The sequence below is a fragment of the Coenobita brevimanus genome, chromosome 110, assembly GCF_032717465.1.
Source record: "Coenobita brevimanus isolate Jiangsu-jjx chromosome 110, ASM3271746v2, whole genome shotgun sequence".
Taxonomy (NCBI): Eukaryota; Metazoa; Arthropoda; class Malacostraca; order Decapoda; family Coenobitidae; genus Coenobita; species Coenobita brevimanus.
This window is the reverse complement of record NC_137063.1, coordinates 10,530,794-10,548,344: the sequence shown is the minus strand read 5'-3', so window position 1 is coordinate 10,548,344 and position 17,551 is coordinate 10,530,794. Positions and strand designations below refer to the sequence as shown.

Genomic DNA, 17,551 nt, shown 5'->3' with positions numbered 1-17,551 from the left:
TGTACAGAATCAAAGCTGTAATGTACGCATGTCTTGTAGTTTTTCCACTTTTCTTGCCCTGAGCAGAACTTAAAAACTTGTGTATGTGACTGCTGTGCATTGCTTGTGCTTCTATGACTGTGGGTTTTTTTGGCTGTTTTAATATGTCTTTCATATTGACTTTTGTTGCTTGTTGCATTTAATGTACTGTATGTCATATATATTGATTATGTATTGATATGTGGAAATTATCATGGTCTTAACCATCCAAGACCATATCTTTATCTACAGTACTTTGTTCATTTATTTTTTTAAGCTCCTCGTAAATTATTGACTCACATTTCTTACAGTATTCACCATTTATCTTTAGTTTTACTGTATTTACTACTTAGTAACTTAGCTTGAAAATTCTTGGGAATCTCTCTTGCATGGGAAAACTTATTTAATTTTAGTACTATGAATATCACCATGCATAGCATGACAGTGGAGAGGAATTTTCAGGCATGAGGCTAAAAGATCAGACAGTTGAAAAATATATACATACATATATATATATATATATATATAGTCAAGTCGCCTAAGGTGCGGCTAATTGGTTCTGGACCCAGCCCGCACCATAGCAAACCGTGCCATACAAATAACTAAACCTATGGGAAACATGGACTTTGGTTCTGGACGTTCGCCCAAAGTCCCCCCTTTTCACCCCATTTTTCCCCACTTTACACACGCATACAATCAAGCAATCAGTCAGTGCATGTTTTATACTTATCAATAGGCACAAAAAACGGGAGGGTGATCAGCCTTGTGTCTACTTGGACAATACCACGCACTGCAGATCGAACGAAAAAATGCTTGGCCAAGTAGACACAGATCAGCTGACCGACCAAAACATTAAAGGTGGCGGAAGCTGCCTGGTCAAGCACTGATTGAAGAAGTTTATTTGATAAAGTTTTTATGCTCAAGTGTCAACAAAACTCATATTTAACACATCAATAATCATTCTTATATACATGATGATGATGATGATGGGAGGCATTATACTTCATCTTAGCTCAGAGATAAGTGCATTATCACTAACCCGTTCATAGCGGTTTTACGAATAAACCTATAAACAAGTCACAATACCCAAAGAATCTTTAATGTTTCATTACTTAACACGATGAATTTGGTGAAGTTTAACCTCCTCATAAGAGAGAAAAAAGTCCATAGTTGGAACACTTGTAGTATGGAGCTGAAGTGGTCGCCATCTTCTCTTGTTTACAAACGGGAGCACGCTGCCAGGGGCATTTGCCCGCGCGTTTCAGACCTTGCCGTGCCCATGCCATTGGTATTTTATGCGCGTGGTTCATTTTCTTTGGGTCTGGCACCTTGTCGTGTCATAGAAAACCGTGCCATAGAAGTCTGCACCATAGGCGACTTGACTGTGTATATATATATATATATATATATATATATATATATATATATATAAATAACTTCACACTTATGAAAACATCAGGAGTTGGACACCAATTCTTTGTGTGATCCAGCACCTTATTCTGGCATTCTGGCCTTACAGACTTGAAGGAGCCGGAACTGGAAGGAGAGGATGAGGAAGGTGAGTAGGGGAAAAGAGATAAAGTGAGAAGCATGGTGAGCTTATGGTGTAGAATAACTGACGGGGAGGTTGAATAGAAGGATGGTAGTTGTAGCAAGCAAGAGATAAAGAGTAACTGTACAATAGCGGAAGTATACCACTGCATATCCAGTAGCATCACCACATAGTATCTGGTACTTTTTTCTTTTTTTTCAGTAACTTTAATTGCCACATGACAAAATTTAAAACCTACCCCAGTAATGCATATTACTATAACTAATTTAGGGACTAAGTTAGCAGTTTTATAATCAGACCCAAAGATCCTATTTCCATTTAGCTTTTTTTTTTTTTTTTTTTTTTTTTTTTTTTTTTTAATGGACTGATGCCAGTTGTTTGCAATTTTAGGTTATTTCATAATGATTTCATAAATATTTTTTATGCTTAATAGCAGTCTAACACCTTTTCAGAGCAATTATGCCTAATAGCAGTGTAATACCCTTTCAGAGCAATTGTGTTGAACAGCAGTCTAACACCTTTTCAGAGCAGTTGGGCTTAATAGCAGTCTAACACTTTTTCAGAGCAGTTGGGCTTAATAGCAGTCTAACACCTTTTCAGAGCAAGTTCACTTACCCCGGTGAATCTGGTCTCCTGTCAAACCCGTTGCCCCTTCAATATCACTTTGTTGTTTTTCCTAGAGTACAAAAGGAGAAAATACATGAGATAAAAAATGAAAGTTAAGCTTGAAAAATGTTGACAGTAAGTAGGAAAACAGAGTATTGAGAGAGAATGGGTTTGAGATTAGGAGTGGAAAAAGTAAAGGCAAAGTATACATGAGCTATGGGGAAAGGGGGAGGTTAAACAGGAAACAAGAGGAGAGAATAACATAGGGAAAGAAATTAGAGAGTTGTATTTAGAGCTGGAAAGTTAAGATATGGGTAGAAAGCAAGACTAGGCAGACAGATTATGTAATGTGGCTCACCAGAGAAAATAGATATAATGTTACTCAAGGAGAGATAAGTTAATCTGTCGGAAGACAGGATATCGTTTTGCCAAAAAATTTTGGATATGTAATAGAGATAGATTAAAAGAAAGGATCAGAAGAAAGTGAATAAGTTAGAAACAGAAAAGTTTAAACATAGAGGAAAGTGCAGTAGTAAATAGAGAAAAAAACCTCTACCCTCCTTATTGTTAAAAGAATATGTATATATATAGTATATAGATAGTTGCACACACACACACACACACACACACACACACACACACACACACACACACACACACACACACACACACACACATACACACAAATAACCATTTCACTCCCCCCCAGGTATGAAGGACCGGAACAATGACTCTTCTGGTGACGATGATTCCGATGATGATGCCGATGATACTCCTGCAACCTCACCCCAGTCTACCACTGAAGTCAGTTACTATTCCTTGTTTGTTATCCTACCTAATTGTTCTTACCTAATTGTATCTTTACAGGAATGAGTCAAGCTCGTACTGTCCCGTGTCTTAAACCATATTTATCGTACATATCCTTAACTTTGTGAATTGTTTTGGCACACACTATTTCATTCGGTAGTGCATTCCACTGATCAGTTGCTCTGTTTAGGAAACTGAATTTCCTTACGTCTTTATCACCTCTCTTCTTATGCATTTTTTTGCAGTGTCCTCTTCCTGATGCTTCCCCATATGTTAAGTAATCATTTATGTCTATTTTCTTCTTCCCTGATATGCATTTATATAGGATTATCATGTCACCTCTTTTCCTTCTCTCCTGTAGTGTTGGTTCAGTTTATTTAGTCTTTCTTCATAGCTTAGATCCCTTAAGCTTGGTGCCCATCTTGTAGCGGCCCTTTGAACTTTTTCAATCTTGTCTATGTGTTTTTTGAGATGAGGACTCCAGACTACTGATGCGTACTCCAGGGTTGTTCTGATGAATGATGTTATTATCCTTCTTAGCATGTCTTCATTTATGTATGTGAATGCTATTCTCATATCTGCAAGCAGTGTATACATGTTCCATACCTTCTCACTGATGTGGTCAGCCGGAGATAGTCTGTTACTGATAATCACACCTAGGTCCTTCTCTCTTTCTGATGTGTGTAGGGTTTTATTTCCTAACGTATAGTCCCAATCAGGTCCTTTTCCACTTTTACCAAACTTGATTACATGACACTTGTCCACATTGAATTCCATTTGCCATGTATTACTCCATTCATGAAGTTTATTTAATTCTTCTTGTAGCTCTTTACAAAAGTCTGTGTTAGTAATTCTCCTTTGTATTTTTGCATCATCTGCAAACATATTTAGATAGCTTTCATTTCCAGTGTTACTATCTATATCATTTATATACACAAAAAACATGATTGGTGCCAGCACTGAGCCCTGTGGTACTCCACTAGTCACTTCTTTCCATGATGAGTAGTTTCCCCTTAGTACTGTTCTCATTTCTCTTCTTATGAGAAAATCTTGCATTCAACAAAACAGTTTGCCTCAAATTCCTCCTTGATGGTAGTTTCCATTAAAGTCTTTGGTGTGGTACTGTGTCAAATACTTTCTTGAAATCTAAATAGATACTGTCCACCCATCCTTCTCTTTCCTGTATTGTGTCTGTTACTCTGTCATAATAGCTCAACAGATTAGTAACACATGATTTTCCTTTTCTGAAACCAAACTGTCTTTCTGTTATCATATTGTGTTCTTTTAGATGATTTACCCAAGCTTTTCTTATAAGCTTTTCTAATACCTTGCTTACAACACTGGTCAGTGATACTGGTCGGTAGTTGAGTGGATTTTGTCTATTCCCTTTCTTGAATAAGGGTACAATATTTGCTTTCTTCCAAATATCAGGTAGTTTACCTTGACTCAAGGATTTCTTGAAAATTAAAAATAATAGTTTACTTAACTCCTTTGCACATTCTTGTAGCACCCAACATAAAATTTCATCATGACCAGTTGCTTTTCCCCCGTCTAATTTACTTAACTCCTCCTGTATTACTTTTTCTGATATTTGTATATCTTGTAGTATGTGTGGGCATGCTTGTTCCACATAGTCCCTCTCAAAATTTTTTTCTTCTGTAAAAACTGATTGGAAATTCTTATTTAGTGCATCACAAATATCTTTCTCTTCTGTATAGGTGATTCCCTCGTCCGTAATGGATTGTATTTTATCTTTTATTTTGGTTTTGCTTCTGATGTAGCTGTAAAATAGCTTCGATTGATCACTACTTTTATTTATGATACCCTCCTCAAACTGTTTTTGGGCTTCCCTCCTTATTCTTGTATAATCGTTTCTTGCCTGTTTGTAATTATTATATGCCCTTTCACTTTTGTGTCTTCTGTATCTATTCCACAACAAATCTCTTCTTTCTTTTGATTTTTTACATTCTGTATTGAACCATTTCTCTATTTTCTTTTCTGCTTCTTTGTGCAGTGGGATGTACTTCTGGACTCCTATTTCATAAAATTCACAGAATTTTTTATATACAGCATTTAAATCTTGTCTTCTAAGTTCATTTTCCCAATCAATTTCTAAGAAATACTTCTTTAGGTCATGATAATTTCCCTTTTTATAGTTTAGGCTCTTTTTGTAACTTTATTGCTATTAACTATGTCATATGCTATCCTGAAGTTGCACTTTAGTACTGCATGGTCACTTTTGCCAAGTGGAGGGTGATATATTAAACTGTCAATATCATTTTCTTGCCTAGTAAATATAAGATCTAGCATTGAAGGTACATCGAGCCCTCTTTTTCTGGTGGTTTCCCTCACATGTTGCATTAGGAAAAACTCTTGCACGAGATCCAGGAGCTTTTGGTCCCAGCAGCTTTCTTGACTTATTATATCTAGAGTATTCCAATTTATATTTGTATTAAAATCTCCAATTAGTATAATTCTTTCCAATTTCTCTTCCATTTTATGTAGTAATGCTCTTAAACTCTGAGTTGTACTTTCTGCCAGGTCCTCATAGTCGTCTCTTTCCCATGTGTTTGATCTGGGTGGCATGTACAAATTGGCTACAGTTACTTTCCCTTCAGATATGTTGATCTCTACTGCAATCAGTTCTACTTGTGAGGGTATATCTAGTTCTATTTCTTTGACTTTTAAGTTTTTCTTAGTTAATATTATAATTCCTCCTCCTTTTTTTAAATTCCTATCTCTTCTCCATATATTATATTCCTCTAAGTTTAGTATGTCATTTGATATCCTTGGTGCTAATTTTGTTTCAGTTAGGCATATTATATGTGGTTCATTTTCTCTGACATAATCATTCATCTCTAATAATTTAGATACCATTCCATCCACATTTGAGTACATCAACTTAATCATCTTGTTTATATACTTGTCATGACATGGTTCTACTACCTTCCTTCTTTTTATTCCGTCTTGTTTATATACCACTTTCCTACCTGCAATCCTATTACTTTGTAAAAAAATGTGTTCTTCTCCTCTTCTGATCTTCCCTCATTTTTTGTTTTTGCTTCCTCCCTCTTCTCTTTCAGGAATTCCAGTTCCTCTTGTGTTAGGCATCTTTTTATCCATACATTTTTTAACTCCTCTTTTTCCATAAGATTCTTTGCATTTTTTAGTATCTCCTCCACGGTATTTACACTCTGGAAGGTTACCTTTAGAGGTCTTGACTTGCTTTTCTCGTATTTCCCTAACCTTTTGTGTTCCTCTATGTCTTTACTACAGATTTCCTCTGATACTTCATTCAATAAGCTCATTACATTTGCCATCTCCTTTTTGTCTCTTGAGATCTTGTTTTTTACTTCTTCCTCTTCTATAGCAGTGATTACTATAGATTTGTTGATATCTACTGAATCTCTGACTAACTTTGGATTGTTTTGGATTATTCTTTTCACTTCCTTTTTGATGCTTTTTTCTTCCACCCTTGTTTCTAAGTCTTTCTTTATTTTCATCATTTCAGCATACGTGGTTTCCACATCATTTTTGTAGCTTTTGCACAGCTTCATTCACCTGTGTTATCTTCTCCTCAATATCACTGTTCTGGTCTATCAGACTGCTTCTCTGTGTGTGTGTATGTGTGTGTGTGTTTGTATGATATATATATATATATATATATATATATATATATATATAATATATATATATATATATATATATATATATATATATATATATATATATATATATATATATATATATATATATATATATATATATATAATATATATATGAGGAGTCTCTTGGACAAGGGGCGACTGCGCCTTTTTGTTTTTTTTTTTTTTTTTTTTTTTTTGAGTGTTTAAAGTTCAGGAATAGGTGGCAGACATAGAATATTATAGAATAGCATGTTATTATATATCATTAGAATCCTCTGGAAGAGACAAATTTATACTGCAGGAAAAAATGAAAACACACACACACACACGCACACACACACAGTAAAACACGCGATGGTGTTTTTTCAGCATATAATAATTATTGTTCAATCAACTTGAAATTCATTCTTGTATTAGATGTACATGAAACTAAGATACTGTGAAATTTTCAGCCAAAAATTCCCATAATTAATATTTTTCCTATAATTATTAATTAAATATTTTCATCTCCTTATCGGCAACAGGTTGTTTTATTGTGTGTATGATAACCATTATATTGTTAGTGACTGACACAATGAAGTTATAAGACTCACCAAGTATTTACAACTCCAACCGCACACCAAGATGAAGAGGGGGGGGGCCTAATGGTTAGTAGTTGAGGACGTCATCGGAGTGTAAACAAAGCCAGGCTTCATTCACGTGCTTGGCGGGATGACTAGCGGGGATGCTAGCGCGCGTCTGATTGGCTGAGAGGCGGCCCTTTAACTCTGACAGAGGGAGCCGCTCGCCCATTGGCTGGGCGCATGCCGACATTCGCCCCTACAGCTCTGAAATCACAGACCCTCCCCACCCTCCTCCTCCTCCCCTCCACGTGTGCAAAACAAGGGAGATTGAACCGAGAATTCTGAACCCACATGGGTCGGAATCGGAAAACGCTCTTCACCACGAGATTTTCAGTGCTTCCATCTATCGGAAAACATGCATAACTCATTTTTGATGGGGGTGGCGCATTCGCCCCTTGTCCACGAGACTCCTCATATATAATATATATATATATATATATATATATATATATATATATATATAATCAGTTTACTGTATATATACATACAGACAGTATATCCTCTAGCCAGGATGTGACTGATGTCTTAACATAGTGTTGTGTCTTTTTTTTACCAGTATTTTTTTCCCTCTTTAAAATTCAGGTTTTGCAGTGCATATTGTTTGTCAGGTCCAAGCTCCTTTAATATACAAAACCATAATGTTGTAATATTAGTTAACTGCATTGCAACAAGCAAAAGATTGGAATGAATACAAGTGCGTATAATACAAAGAGGTGTAATTGTTCTCTCTTTGTTTGCCTTTCCATTGTTGCCTTTTCCATACAACATGAGGAAGTGAATGGTGTTGAGGCACCACTCAGGCCAGTCAAAAGTCCTGGGTCATTGCTTTATACATTATTAGATTGTTTTAGATTTCTTGATGACTTGGTGGTAGAAGTCACAAGTCAGAAAAGGCTGTGCAGTAATACACCTCATTTCAAATCCGAAGTGGCTGGTGACTCCCCCTCCCCCCCCCCCCATGTAAATGCTTTTTTTTTCCCTGTGTAAATGCTACCAAAAATGTAGGTTCCCTATGGCTTATATTAGCTAAATTTTGGTAGCATAGCCCAGGCCTATCCTATGCCTGGATTGGCTGTCTATTGTATCTTCCTAAGTAGCCCTACAGTATCTTTTTGTAGATATGCCATTATAAGTTATCAGTGCTTTACAGATCATCAGCATATTTATTTGGAATTAGATTACCGAATGAATGAAGCAATCCTGAGCATTGCAAAACTTAATGTATTTTTTGTCTTGGTACTGCATACACAACAGGTATAGTCGTGGCACGCAACTGTGAGGTTATTATCATGCCTTGGCAACCGACCTCTCAACAGTGCGTCTGATTTCGTGTATATATGATATGTATGTGATTCATGTATAATATGTTTGTGTACAATAATATTTGTATGTAATATATTCGTGCATAATAATATGATTCATCTATAATGTGATACGAAATCGGATGGTATGTTGCCAGGGTACGATAGTGACATCTTCAGAGTTGTGTGCCATGGCTGTATTCTCATACCATCCCTTGCAAGGTATAGGGACTTAGAGCAAGGCTACTGTAGTCTGGAACATTAAAAGATAGGTAACTGGCCAACACTTCTAGTGGCATAATGTGATTTTAAAACCTTCAGCTTCCTTTTGGCAGTCCAGACTGATGCATGAAGCACATCACCATCACTATTATAGATACTCAAGACCACTAGTACTAAAAATTTTAATAAGAGTTTTGTACATAACAGATATAGATATTATTTTATTATTATTATTATTATTATTAAATCTCTATACAGTTCTGTATATAGTTTCTAATATTTGGTACTACTTTTCAGTTTGGTAATATAAACCACAGTGATACTAGGTGATCAGAATGAAGAGGGCTTGTATTTGATAGAATGTATTTAATTCAGTGTACAGTAAAAGTCATTTCATTCGGCATCTGGTCTCACAGTATGTCCGGTCTTTTGGCAATTTTCATAAATAGTCCCATTGTGAAAGTTCTCTGTTCTTCCGGCACATATGCTGAGTCATTCGAAATCCTGACTGGGTCACCGGCTCACCACTGGTACCCATGCACCCATAGTTGCCAATTTGGTGCTGTTGGTGCAAGATCTAGCACTTTGCATAATAATTTAGCGCATCATAATAGTGTAGCACCAATAAATATTAGATTTTCTTCTGTATCTAGCGCGTTCTGAAGTCCAGTTTAGCGCAAAAATTTGAAGCATTCACCTATAGCTTATCGTATTTTAAAGTTGAGTGTAGTGCTTTTGAAGATTTCGTCTTGCCAACACTGCATGCGCTGTCGGCCATCATGGCTCATGTCTGGCTCTGTGAGTGGGACCTTTCAAAAGTTTGGAAACTTTGTCGTGCTAATTTACAGTGTACATGTGTAAATACACCTAGGTTAACCGGCAGCATCCCGTCGACGTGTGGGTACGTCACAACTTTTTTTCACGCAGAGACCTGACGACGTGCTGGTATGTTCTGTAACTGCTAGGTCCGGCATTTGCGCATTTTTCAAGTTTGGCAGGTGATTTTTGGTAGCCATGTGTGGGAGATCTTCCTCTACCAGCCGCCAGGCAACAACACTGCCTGATCCCGTGGAACCCCCACATGCCATTGGTTCGGCAACTCACCTGTCAGCAGTGACCTGGCCAGTAAAGACATGATACGCCATGATCTCTTTGACGACGAAATTCAACCCGCCCTTGATGCCTTCACAGGCGAGAGTGATTCCCCAATCAATGACGATGTGGAGGACAAAGATTATGTGACACTGGAGGAAGAAATGAGCAGAAGTGATGAGGAGTTAATGTCGCCAAGGAAGTTGCTTTATGTTGATATGTTCGGTGAGTGAAACAACGCTTATATTGCCTATACTGTTGTGTAAAAACCAATATATTCCTGTACTACATATAAATTCGTACCAAATGAACAAATATCTACCTATTCTGAGTGGTTTGCAATAGTTACCCCTACCATAGAAAACTTGACAGCAGCAGCACGCGCCCAGAGAAGATGATACCAGCTGTTAGGAGGGACACCTGTATAGTGCAGTTATAAGCTCAGGTGAGCACTTTTTTTATATATTTTCCAATGTTTCTCATAAAAAGCGGAGGTTTGAGGGGGGGGGGAATAAAAATCTGCAAGGACTGGGGGGAGGGGGTCATTGGTGAAAAATTGGCTGGGACGCGGCAGGTTAAGGTAAGTTCATGTATATTGTATCATTCAGTACATTAACGATCAGTTGCTTATTAACCCCTTAACCGCAGGGTGTCACTTTCGTGACGCTTTGGAGCAAGGGATGATACCGCGGGGCGTCACTTTTGCGATTCTGTGTTATTTTGAATTCGCCCAGGCTTTCAAGTGGTAGCTTGTATCATCTATCAGTACTCCCAATCTCCAACACTAGTCAGCACTCCTAATCTCATCTGTACTCCCATCCATTGTTGACAATTAGCCATTTCTCCCCGTTCTTGACTCCCCTCCCTACCTTCCCTCCATTACCCTCTCCTCTCGCCTGCCCGGCCGTGCTACGCTAAGTAAATCTTCCCAGGAATTTTCCACTGATTTCATCCATTGAAATAAGCCCTATGCCCTATTCTTTTACCAAATAATATTTACCAAAAAGAAATAAGAAGTGAGAGTGCCATACATCTGGAATTGGCTAATTATCACCTGACAACACCTCACGTGCACTCGTTCGCTAATTTTTGCTGTTTATTTCCCCTTGAAATATGCCGTATAATCTATTCTCGTACTAAAAATATATATAAGGAGGGAAGGGAGAAGCCTAAGTGATATTTACATTCACCTGGAACTGCCTAATTTATAATGTATTGTCTAGATTCCCTGCCAGTCATTTAACTGCTATATATTAGCAACCCTCAAGAGGCTGACATTGGCAGTAATGCATTTCCCTAGGTAGGCCACCCCGGCCCACCCCTATCAGATCACTGTTGTCTTCCAAGGTGAAAGTACGTCGGATTCACTCCTGCTAACTTCTGCCACTTTTTAGCCCCATGCAAAGGGCCCTGTGACCTTTACCCCCTACTAAACCTCGTGTGGAAAGAGGTAAAGGGCTGACAATTGAAAGAGAGTGACTGTGATCTTTCTGTTGAGTAAAACAGTGCAAGTGGAATTGTAAATAATGTGTAAACAGCAAGTGAAAGCAGTGAATATAAATATAAGTGAACAGTGGATAATAGTTTTATAAGTTACTTCAAGTGACAGTGCATAACACAGTGTAAATAAAATAGAAATCTAAATAATGTAAATAAAATAGAGAACGTAAATAGAAATGTAAATGAGTAGCATTATAAGAATACGAGTATATATACTAGGAGTAATGAAAGTGAAAGTTTCACTCCAGCATGTATGAATACTATGAGTTATGAGAGTGAAGGTGAAACTAGTATACAGGATGAGAAAGTGAATGCTACGTATTTTACTGAAAGAAATTGAATGCCTACAGTGACAATAAACTACTATTACTGAAGGAAACTTATGGATGAAGACTGTAGATACCGGTATATATAAGTGTTCTATAGTAATAGAAATATAAATTGTGTGTGTTTTTATGAATAATAAATGACAACACCAGCGGCGAACTAGCGCAAGTGGGAAGGTCATATGCCCTCGTAATTTTCATTGCTTTCACTGTTTTTTTTTTTTTTTTTTTTTAATATGGATTCCAAACTATTTGAGAATCATAGAATAGTGTTTCTAGTGATAATAATAGGCTGTGGTAATCATATTACGGGTTGTGGGGAAGTGTAAAGTGGAGACTTCATTACCCAACTTCAGAGGTCTCCACAAGTCCTACGGTACTCGACGAAAGCTCAACAAACACCCCAGGAGAAAGCTGAAGGTATGTGCCATAAGCATATGTGATTTTAATATTCTAGGACTAATAACTGATTTTTGGCAAATATTTTTAGAGAGTCTGTCGGAGCGCGAATATGCCCGCGGGAGCCGCAAGAAAAAGCAAAACAAGCCCGCGGTTAAAGGGTTAAATAATATTCGGTGCATAGGGTTGACCAATAATACTTGCTAGACATTATGATTGCACTGGGGTTACCGACCACTTTTGCTAGAAACGTTTTGGCAGGTTTTCCCGGTCGTTTGGCAGTGTCTGCTCTTTCGGCACCTGCTTGGTCCTGAAGATGCCAAATGAGAGGATTTTTACTGTAATTGGCTATATATTATTTTCTGAAATTTTTTATATACTACTTAGATTTAGAAATGGGCAATATAGCATTGTTTTTATTACCTCTGAACATATTCCTAGTCAGCAGTAGTTCATAATTTTTTTTTCAGTCTTCTGTGGAAACATTGTGGCTTGATTATATAGATTTTAATATTCTGTTCATTACATTAATATACAATAAATGTTTCTTCATTTAATTTCATTCAATGTAGAAGAATTTTCTTATATTTGTTTTCCTCTGCTTTTTCTCTTTCTTATTTTTTTTTTCTTTTTGCAGGACAGTTTGCCCTGGTTGTCTATTTCATGTCCATTCTTTAACTTTAGCATATAAGAACTGATTGAAGAAAACTCATAACTTGCACCAGATTTGAGTCATAGAGTAAGATCATTCTGATACATCTACTTGAAACTTTAATATCATTGAGAGAAAATTATTGCTATCAGTGGGACTCTCCTCAGTCTCCCAAGATAATGTTTCATCAGGTAAAATTAGTGTCAGTGTTTGCTCTTCTTGTTCCTTTGAATTAACAATTTTTCTCTGTCGTCTGTCAAATAATGTCTTGTTTCACCTTCTCCTTTTACCCCTCTCTCTTTGCTGCCAACTTCGCCTCAGCTCAAAATAGTATCGATGGACTGCCTGGATGTGTGAGTTGGTTTGCTGTTACTCTCAGAAGTATTTTTTACTGTTGCTTTCTTTGTTTCACCTGTGCATGAGAATTAACATTCAAGGTCAGTGCAGGATTGCAGACTCTGTACTCAGTTGAAGCTTCTGCCCAAATCTCTAAATGTAATTAAAGTTATGCATGAGATAAACTCTCAGTGCTTTTGTTAAATTACATAAATATATATACTGAGCATATATAGATATAGATAGATATTTATATATATATATTTATAACTATATATTTATATCTATATATCTATATCTATATATTTATATCTATATATCTATATCTATATAGATATAGATAGATAGATAGATAGATATTAGCTGAGAGGCAGGAGATTCCAAATCCTCATTTCTCTGGGTTGTGATATGGGCAACACCTCAGGAATATTCTTGTAGTCATACTGTATGTATATATATATATATATATATATATATATATATATATATATATATATCTATATACCACTTTGAGTACACCGCTTCCCGTCAGATCAGCGAAGTTAAGCAACATTGGGTCTGGTTAGTACTTGGATGGGTGACCGCCTGGGAACACCAGATGCTGTTGGCATCCCTACGTGTCAAGTGGGGTTGGTGGAGGATTAGTGCCCCTCCCTGTAAAACAATTAACTCTAAGCCCTTGACCACCCCGTTTGGGATACATGGCGTCTGGTAATGAATGAATGAATGAATATATATATATATATATATATATATATATATATATATATATATATATATATATATTTATGTATATATGTATGTATGTATGTATCCATCATCCAATCCAACATTGCCCCCTTGAGGAACATAGGAGCCCAGGGCTAGGCAAGTTGGTCCTGACATTTCAGATGAGAGTGACCACCCTCATTCATCCCTGAGTGGCATTATGTGAGCAATAAACTACTACCCCATGGACATAAACCTACACAGGCTCAATCCAATTGGAGCACCTTAATTACCCACTAATCCACCAGGTGCCATAATTTGGTTATATGGTTACCACCCAGCATAGTAAATGGTTTCCTGGCATACAGGAATCCATTTCCTTTATCACTCAGTGTAGAGTCACCCATAGACAGAAGGAAGAGGAAAGAATGAAGGAAAGAAAGACAGAAGAGGGAGTGTAAAGTCACCTGTAGGCAGAAGGAAGAATAAAGAATGAAGGAAAGAGAGACAGAAGAGGAAGGAAGGAAGAGAGGAAAGGGCAAACACCCAAGGCAGCACTACATTGAGTGAGTGGATGGTGGGTGCCCTCACCTACCCTATATATGTATATATATATATACAGTAATCCCTCCAATATCCGACGTAATAGGGCCATAGGCAGGTCCGGATACTGGTTTTGTCCGGATATTGGGCCCCAGCTTATGGACTTGTACTTATGGACCTTAACTCAGAGAAACACCTATACAACTCACTCTGGACATGCATAAAACATATTTAAGACCCAAATCACACCAATAAGGCACATACATAACTGAAATAAATGCAAAAGAAGCATAAAATGAGGGTTTAGAGGTAGGTTCATACAATATTAAACATTCTGGTTACTGGCTCCTGGACTGGTACTTATGGACCCTAACCTAGCCTAACTCAGAAAAACACCTTCCTACTGCACATGCATAGCTCCTAACACCCTATTCACACCAATAAAGGACATTAAAGATTGAAATGAGGTGTTTGAGGTAAGTATAGTATGGAAAAAAGTACAGTATGAAACATTCTGCCTACTTACAGCAAGTCCATGGCCATCTCGATGAATAGCCGCCTCCTCTCGGACTCTGACAGTAAGAAGGATTTCCTGAAGCACTTCCAGTACACTGTTCTTGAAGTCTTGCACTGAACTTAGTCAATCGCACTCAGAAGTCCGTTCTCTTCACAGTGCGCACTCTTGTCTAACTTATGCTCCATTGTAACTTACTAAGTGTTGCACTCTGCACTTTAACTTTTCCCACTCTTCTAACCATTTTCTAAAGCAAAAACAAACAAGTCTATTTACGTTAAATTTTGTTCCAAATTAGTCTTTTCACTCACAACTGTAAATCCTTAACACAACACACTGTTTTTTTCACTGCACAACACTGTAAATTCCCGTGTGGTCTAGTGGAGAAGTTCTTGCTGTTTAATCACTGTCAGAGTCCGAGGGTATCACTGGCAGGTGACCTAGGGGTGCGTCGCTGGGTCGTGGTGATGGTGTACCCACTGCAGACGACTCTGAAGACAGATGCAAACTCACATCGAGCGGTGACTCCACCGTGGCTGATGTGCTGGGCTGTGACTCGGAGCATGAGGGCCTGTCTTGGGGAGGCAACGGAGTGGAGCCAGGGCTGGGCACAGCAGGGGTCACGGGCCTGAAAAAACTGTCAGTCGTTGATTGACGCAAGTACCGACGATTCTGACAATTGATAATGCTCTGCCTGAAAGCACGCACTTCCTCCACAAGTCCCAGGGGCCCCATCTCCCTGTCGCAGTCCGGGTGTTCCAGGTAGTCAAGAACAAACTCTAGGTGTTCCCAGAGTGCGCTCAGCTTGGGGATGGCTGGAGTAGTGTCATGCTGAGAGGAGTCCGCATCATCGTCGCCGTCCTCGTCGGAATCTTCAAGCTCGGTACTGACACTTGCAACTGAAGACGCGATCTCGATATCAGACAATGTCTGATACCCAGGATCGCCCTCGTCATCATCCAACCACTCTCGCACATCGTCCACATCAACATCGTCGCCATGCGTACGTAGCCGTGCATGGAAGTCATCCACGTCAAACCCTTGAAAATCGTACTCCACATCTGTTTCTAGAAGCAGACAAGACCAACCATTTTCTAGAGTCTTGACAGGGACTTCCTTCCATGCACTGGCCCAGTTGTAGATTGCAGACTTGATGTTGTAGTGGCGAAGGTTTTCCAAAGTCCTCTGGCCTCGCGTGTCCCGTCCCTCCCTGCGCTCGTCCTCGTCCTCGAGAACAACCATCACCTCGTCCAGGAACTTCCGTCGGTATAGGCGCTTTGTTGCCACGATCACTCCTTGGTCCATTGGTTGGATGAGAGCAGTCGTATTAGATGGCAGAAACATGCACCTAATCCGGCCATTCTCAGCCACCAAGTCCTTGTCGCACGGGTGGGCAGGTGCACTGTCGAGAAGAAGGAGGGCCTTTACTTGGTCGCGCGGGATTCTCAGTGTCTTTGTCTGGTAATTGATGACCTCCTTGACGAAGTGGCGGTGGAACCAGTCTTTGAAGATCTGGGCTGTAAACCATGCCTTCAAAGAATGGTACCAGACGACAGGAAGGACATCCATCACCCCACGAAGACACCGAGGCTGCTTTGCACGGCCAACAGTAACGGGCTTAAGCCAGTGCATGCCGTTAGCATTGGCACAACACAAAGCAGATAGCCATTGCTTGGAGAGCTTGCGGTCAGGTACACGCTTATCTGTCTCCTCGGCTAGAGTGTTCGTTGGCAAAGAGCGATAGAATAAACCAGTTTCGTCAGCATTGTAGACTTGACCGAGAGTGAGGCCCTCCCTGTCGATCAAGCCCTTCACCTTGTGCCAAAACTCGTCAACTCCATCCTCGTTAGCGTCCAAAGCTTCGCCATGAGCTTTACGGTTGGTAAGGCCATGCCGTAACTTGAACGCGAAGAGCCAACCCTCGGATGCCTTGAAGTCTAGGGCGTCGTGAAGCCTGGCGAACATCTCAGCAGCAGCCTTCAGCTCCGTTCCATGTACCATCACACCAGCAGCACGTTGCTGTCGATACCAAATCAACATGGAGCGGTCGATTTCAGCAAACTTGGGAGTAAACATCACCTTCCTCTCCACGTTGCGTTTGCTTCTCGATGAGAAGTCAGCCGTGTACTGCATGAGTTTGTCTCAGGATCTCTTGATATCGAACAAAGTAGATCAGGCCAGGTTGAACTCGCGGAGGATGCGGGAAGAAGACCACCCTGCATCAACTTTCTCCAATATCTCCCGTTTCTTCTCCAGAGTCAACACCACTCTCTTTCTCTTCTCAGGTGGCGGGGCCATCATCACACACACTAATAAGAGGCCCGAGAGCAGCAGGAGTGCCTGCAGCAGGTAAGGAACCACCACAAAAGCAAGCACATGGGCAGCCATGACAACGAGCGTGCACTTGCGGCGAGAGACAGGTGGAAAGTGGGGAGGATGCAGCGGCACTCTATCGGATGTCGGAGGAATGACATGCCACAACAAAGCTGTCCCGCACCGCGTGCGGCAAGTTCAAATTACGGGCAGGATTCCCCCCCCCCCCCATTTTTGGCAGTTTTCAGACCATTTTGGGAATGTTGGATCCCGGGACGATTATGTCCGGTTAGTGGGGATGTTCGGATATTAGAGGGATTACTTATATATATATATATATATATATATATATAGTATATGGTGTGCCAGTCGGATTGAACCGGTGAAGATTT

The 17,551-nt window shown here is 39.3% G+C and overlaps 1 protein-coding gene and 1 pseudogene across 1 annotated transcript in view; both read left to right on the top strand.

The window, feature by feature from the left end:
* Positions 1-17,551, top strand: part of LOC145417427 (pleckstrin homology domain-containing family F member 2-like) — a 215,368-nt gene that overhangs the window by 145,776 nt on the left and 52,041 nt on the right. The window contains exons 8-9 of the mRNA XM_080286110.1: positions 1,538-1,576; positions 2,886-2,980. Of these exons, the coding sequence (XP_080142236.1) occupies positions 1,538-1,576; positions 2,886-2,980 (134 nt within the window). The remainder of the gene's footprint in view (positions 1-1,537; positions 1,577-2,885; positions 2,981-17,551) is intronic.
* LOC145417649 (5S ribosomal RNA) lies at positions 13,577-13,691 on the top strand (annotated as a pseudogene).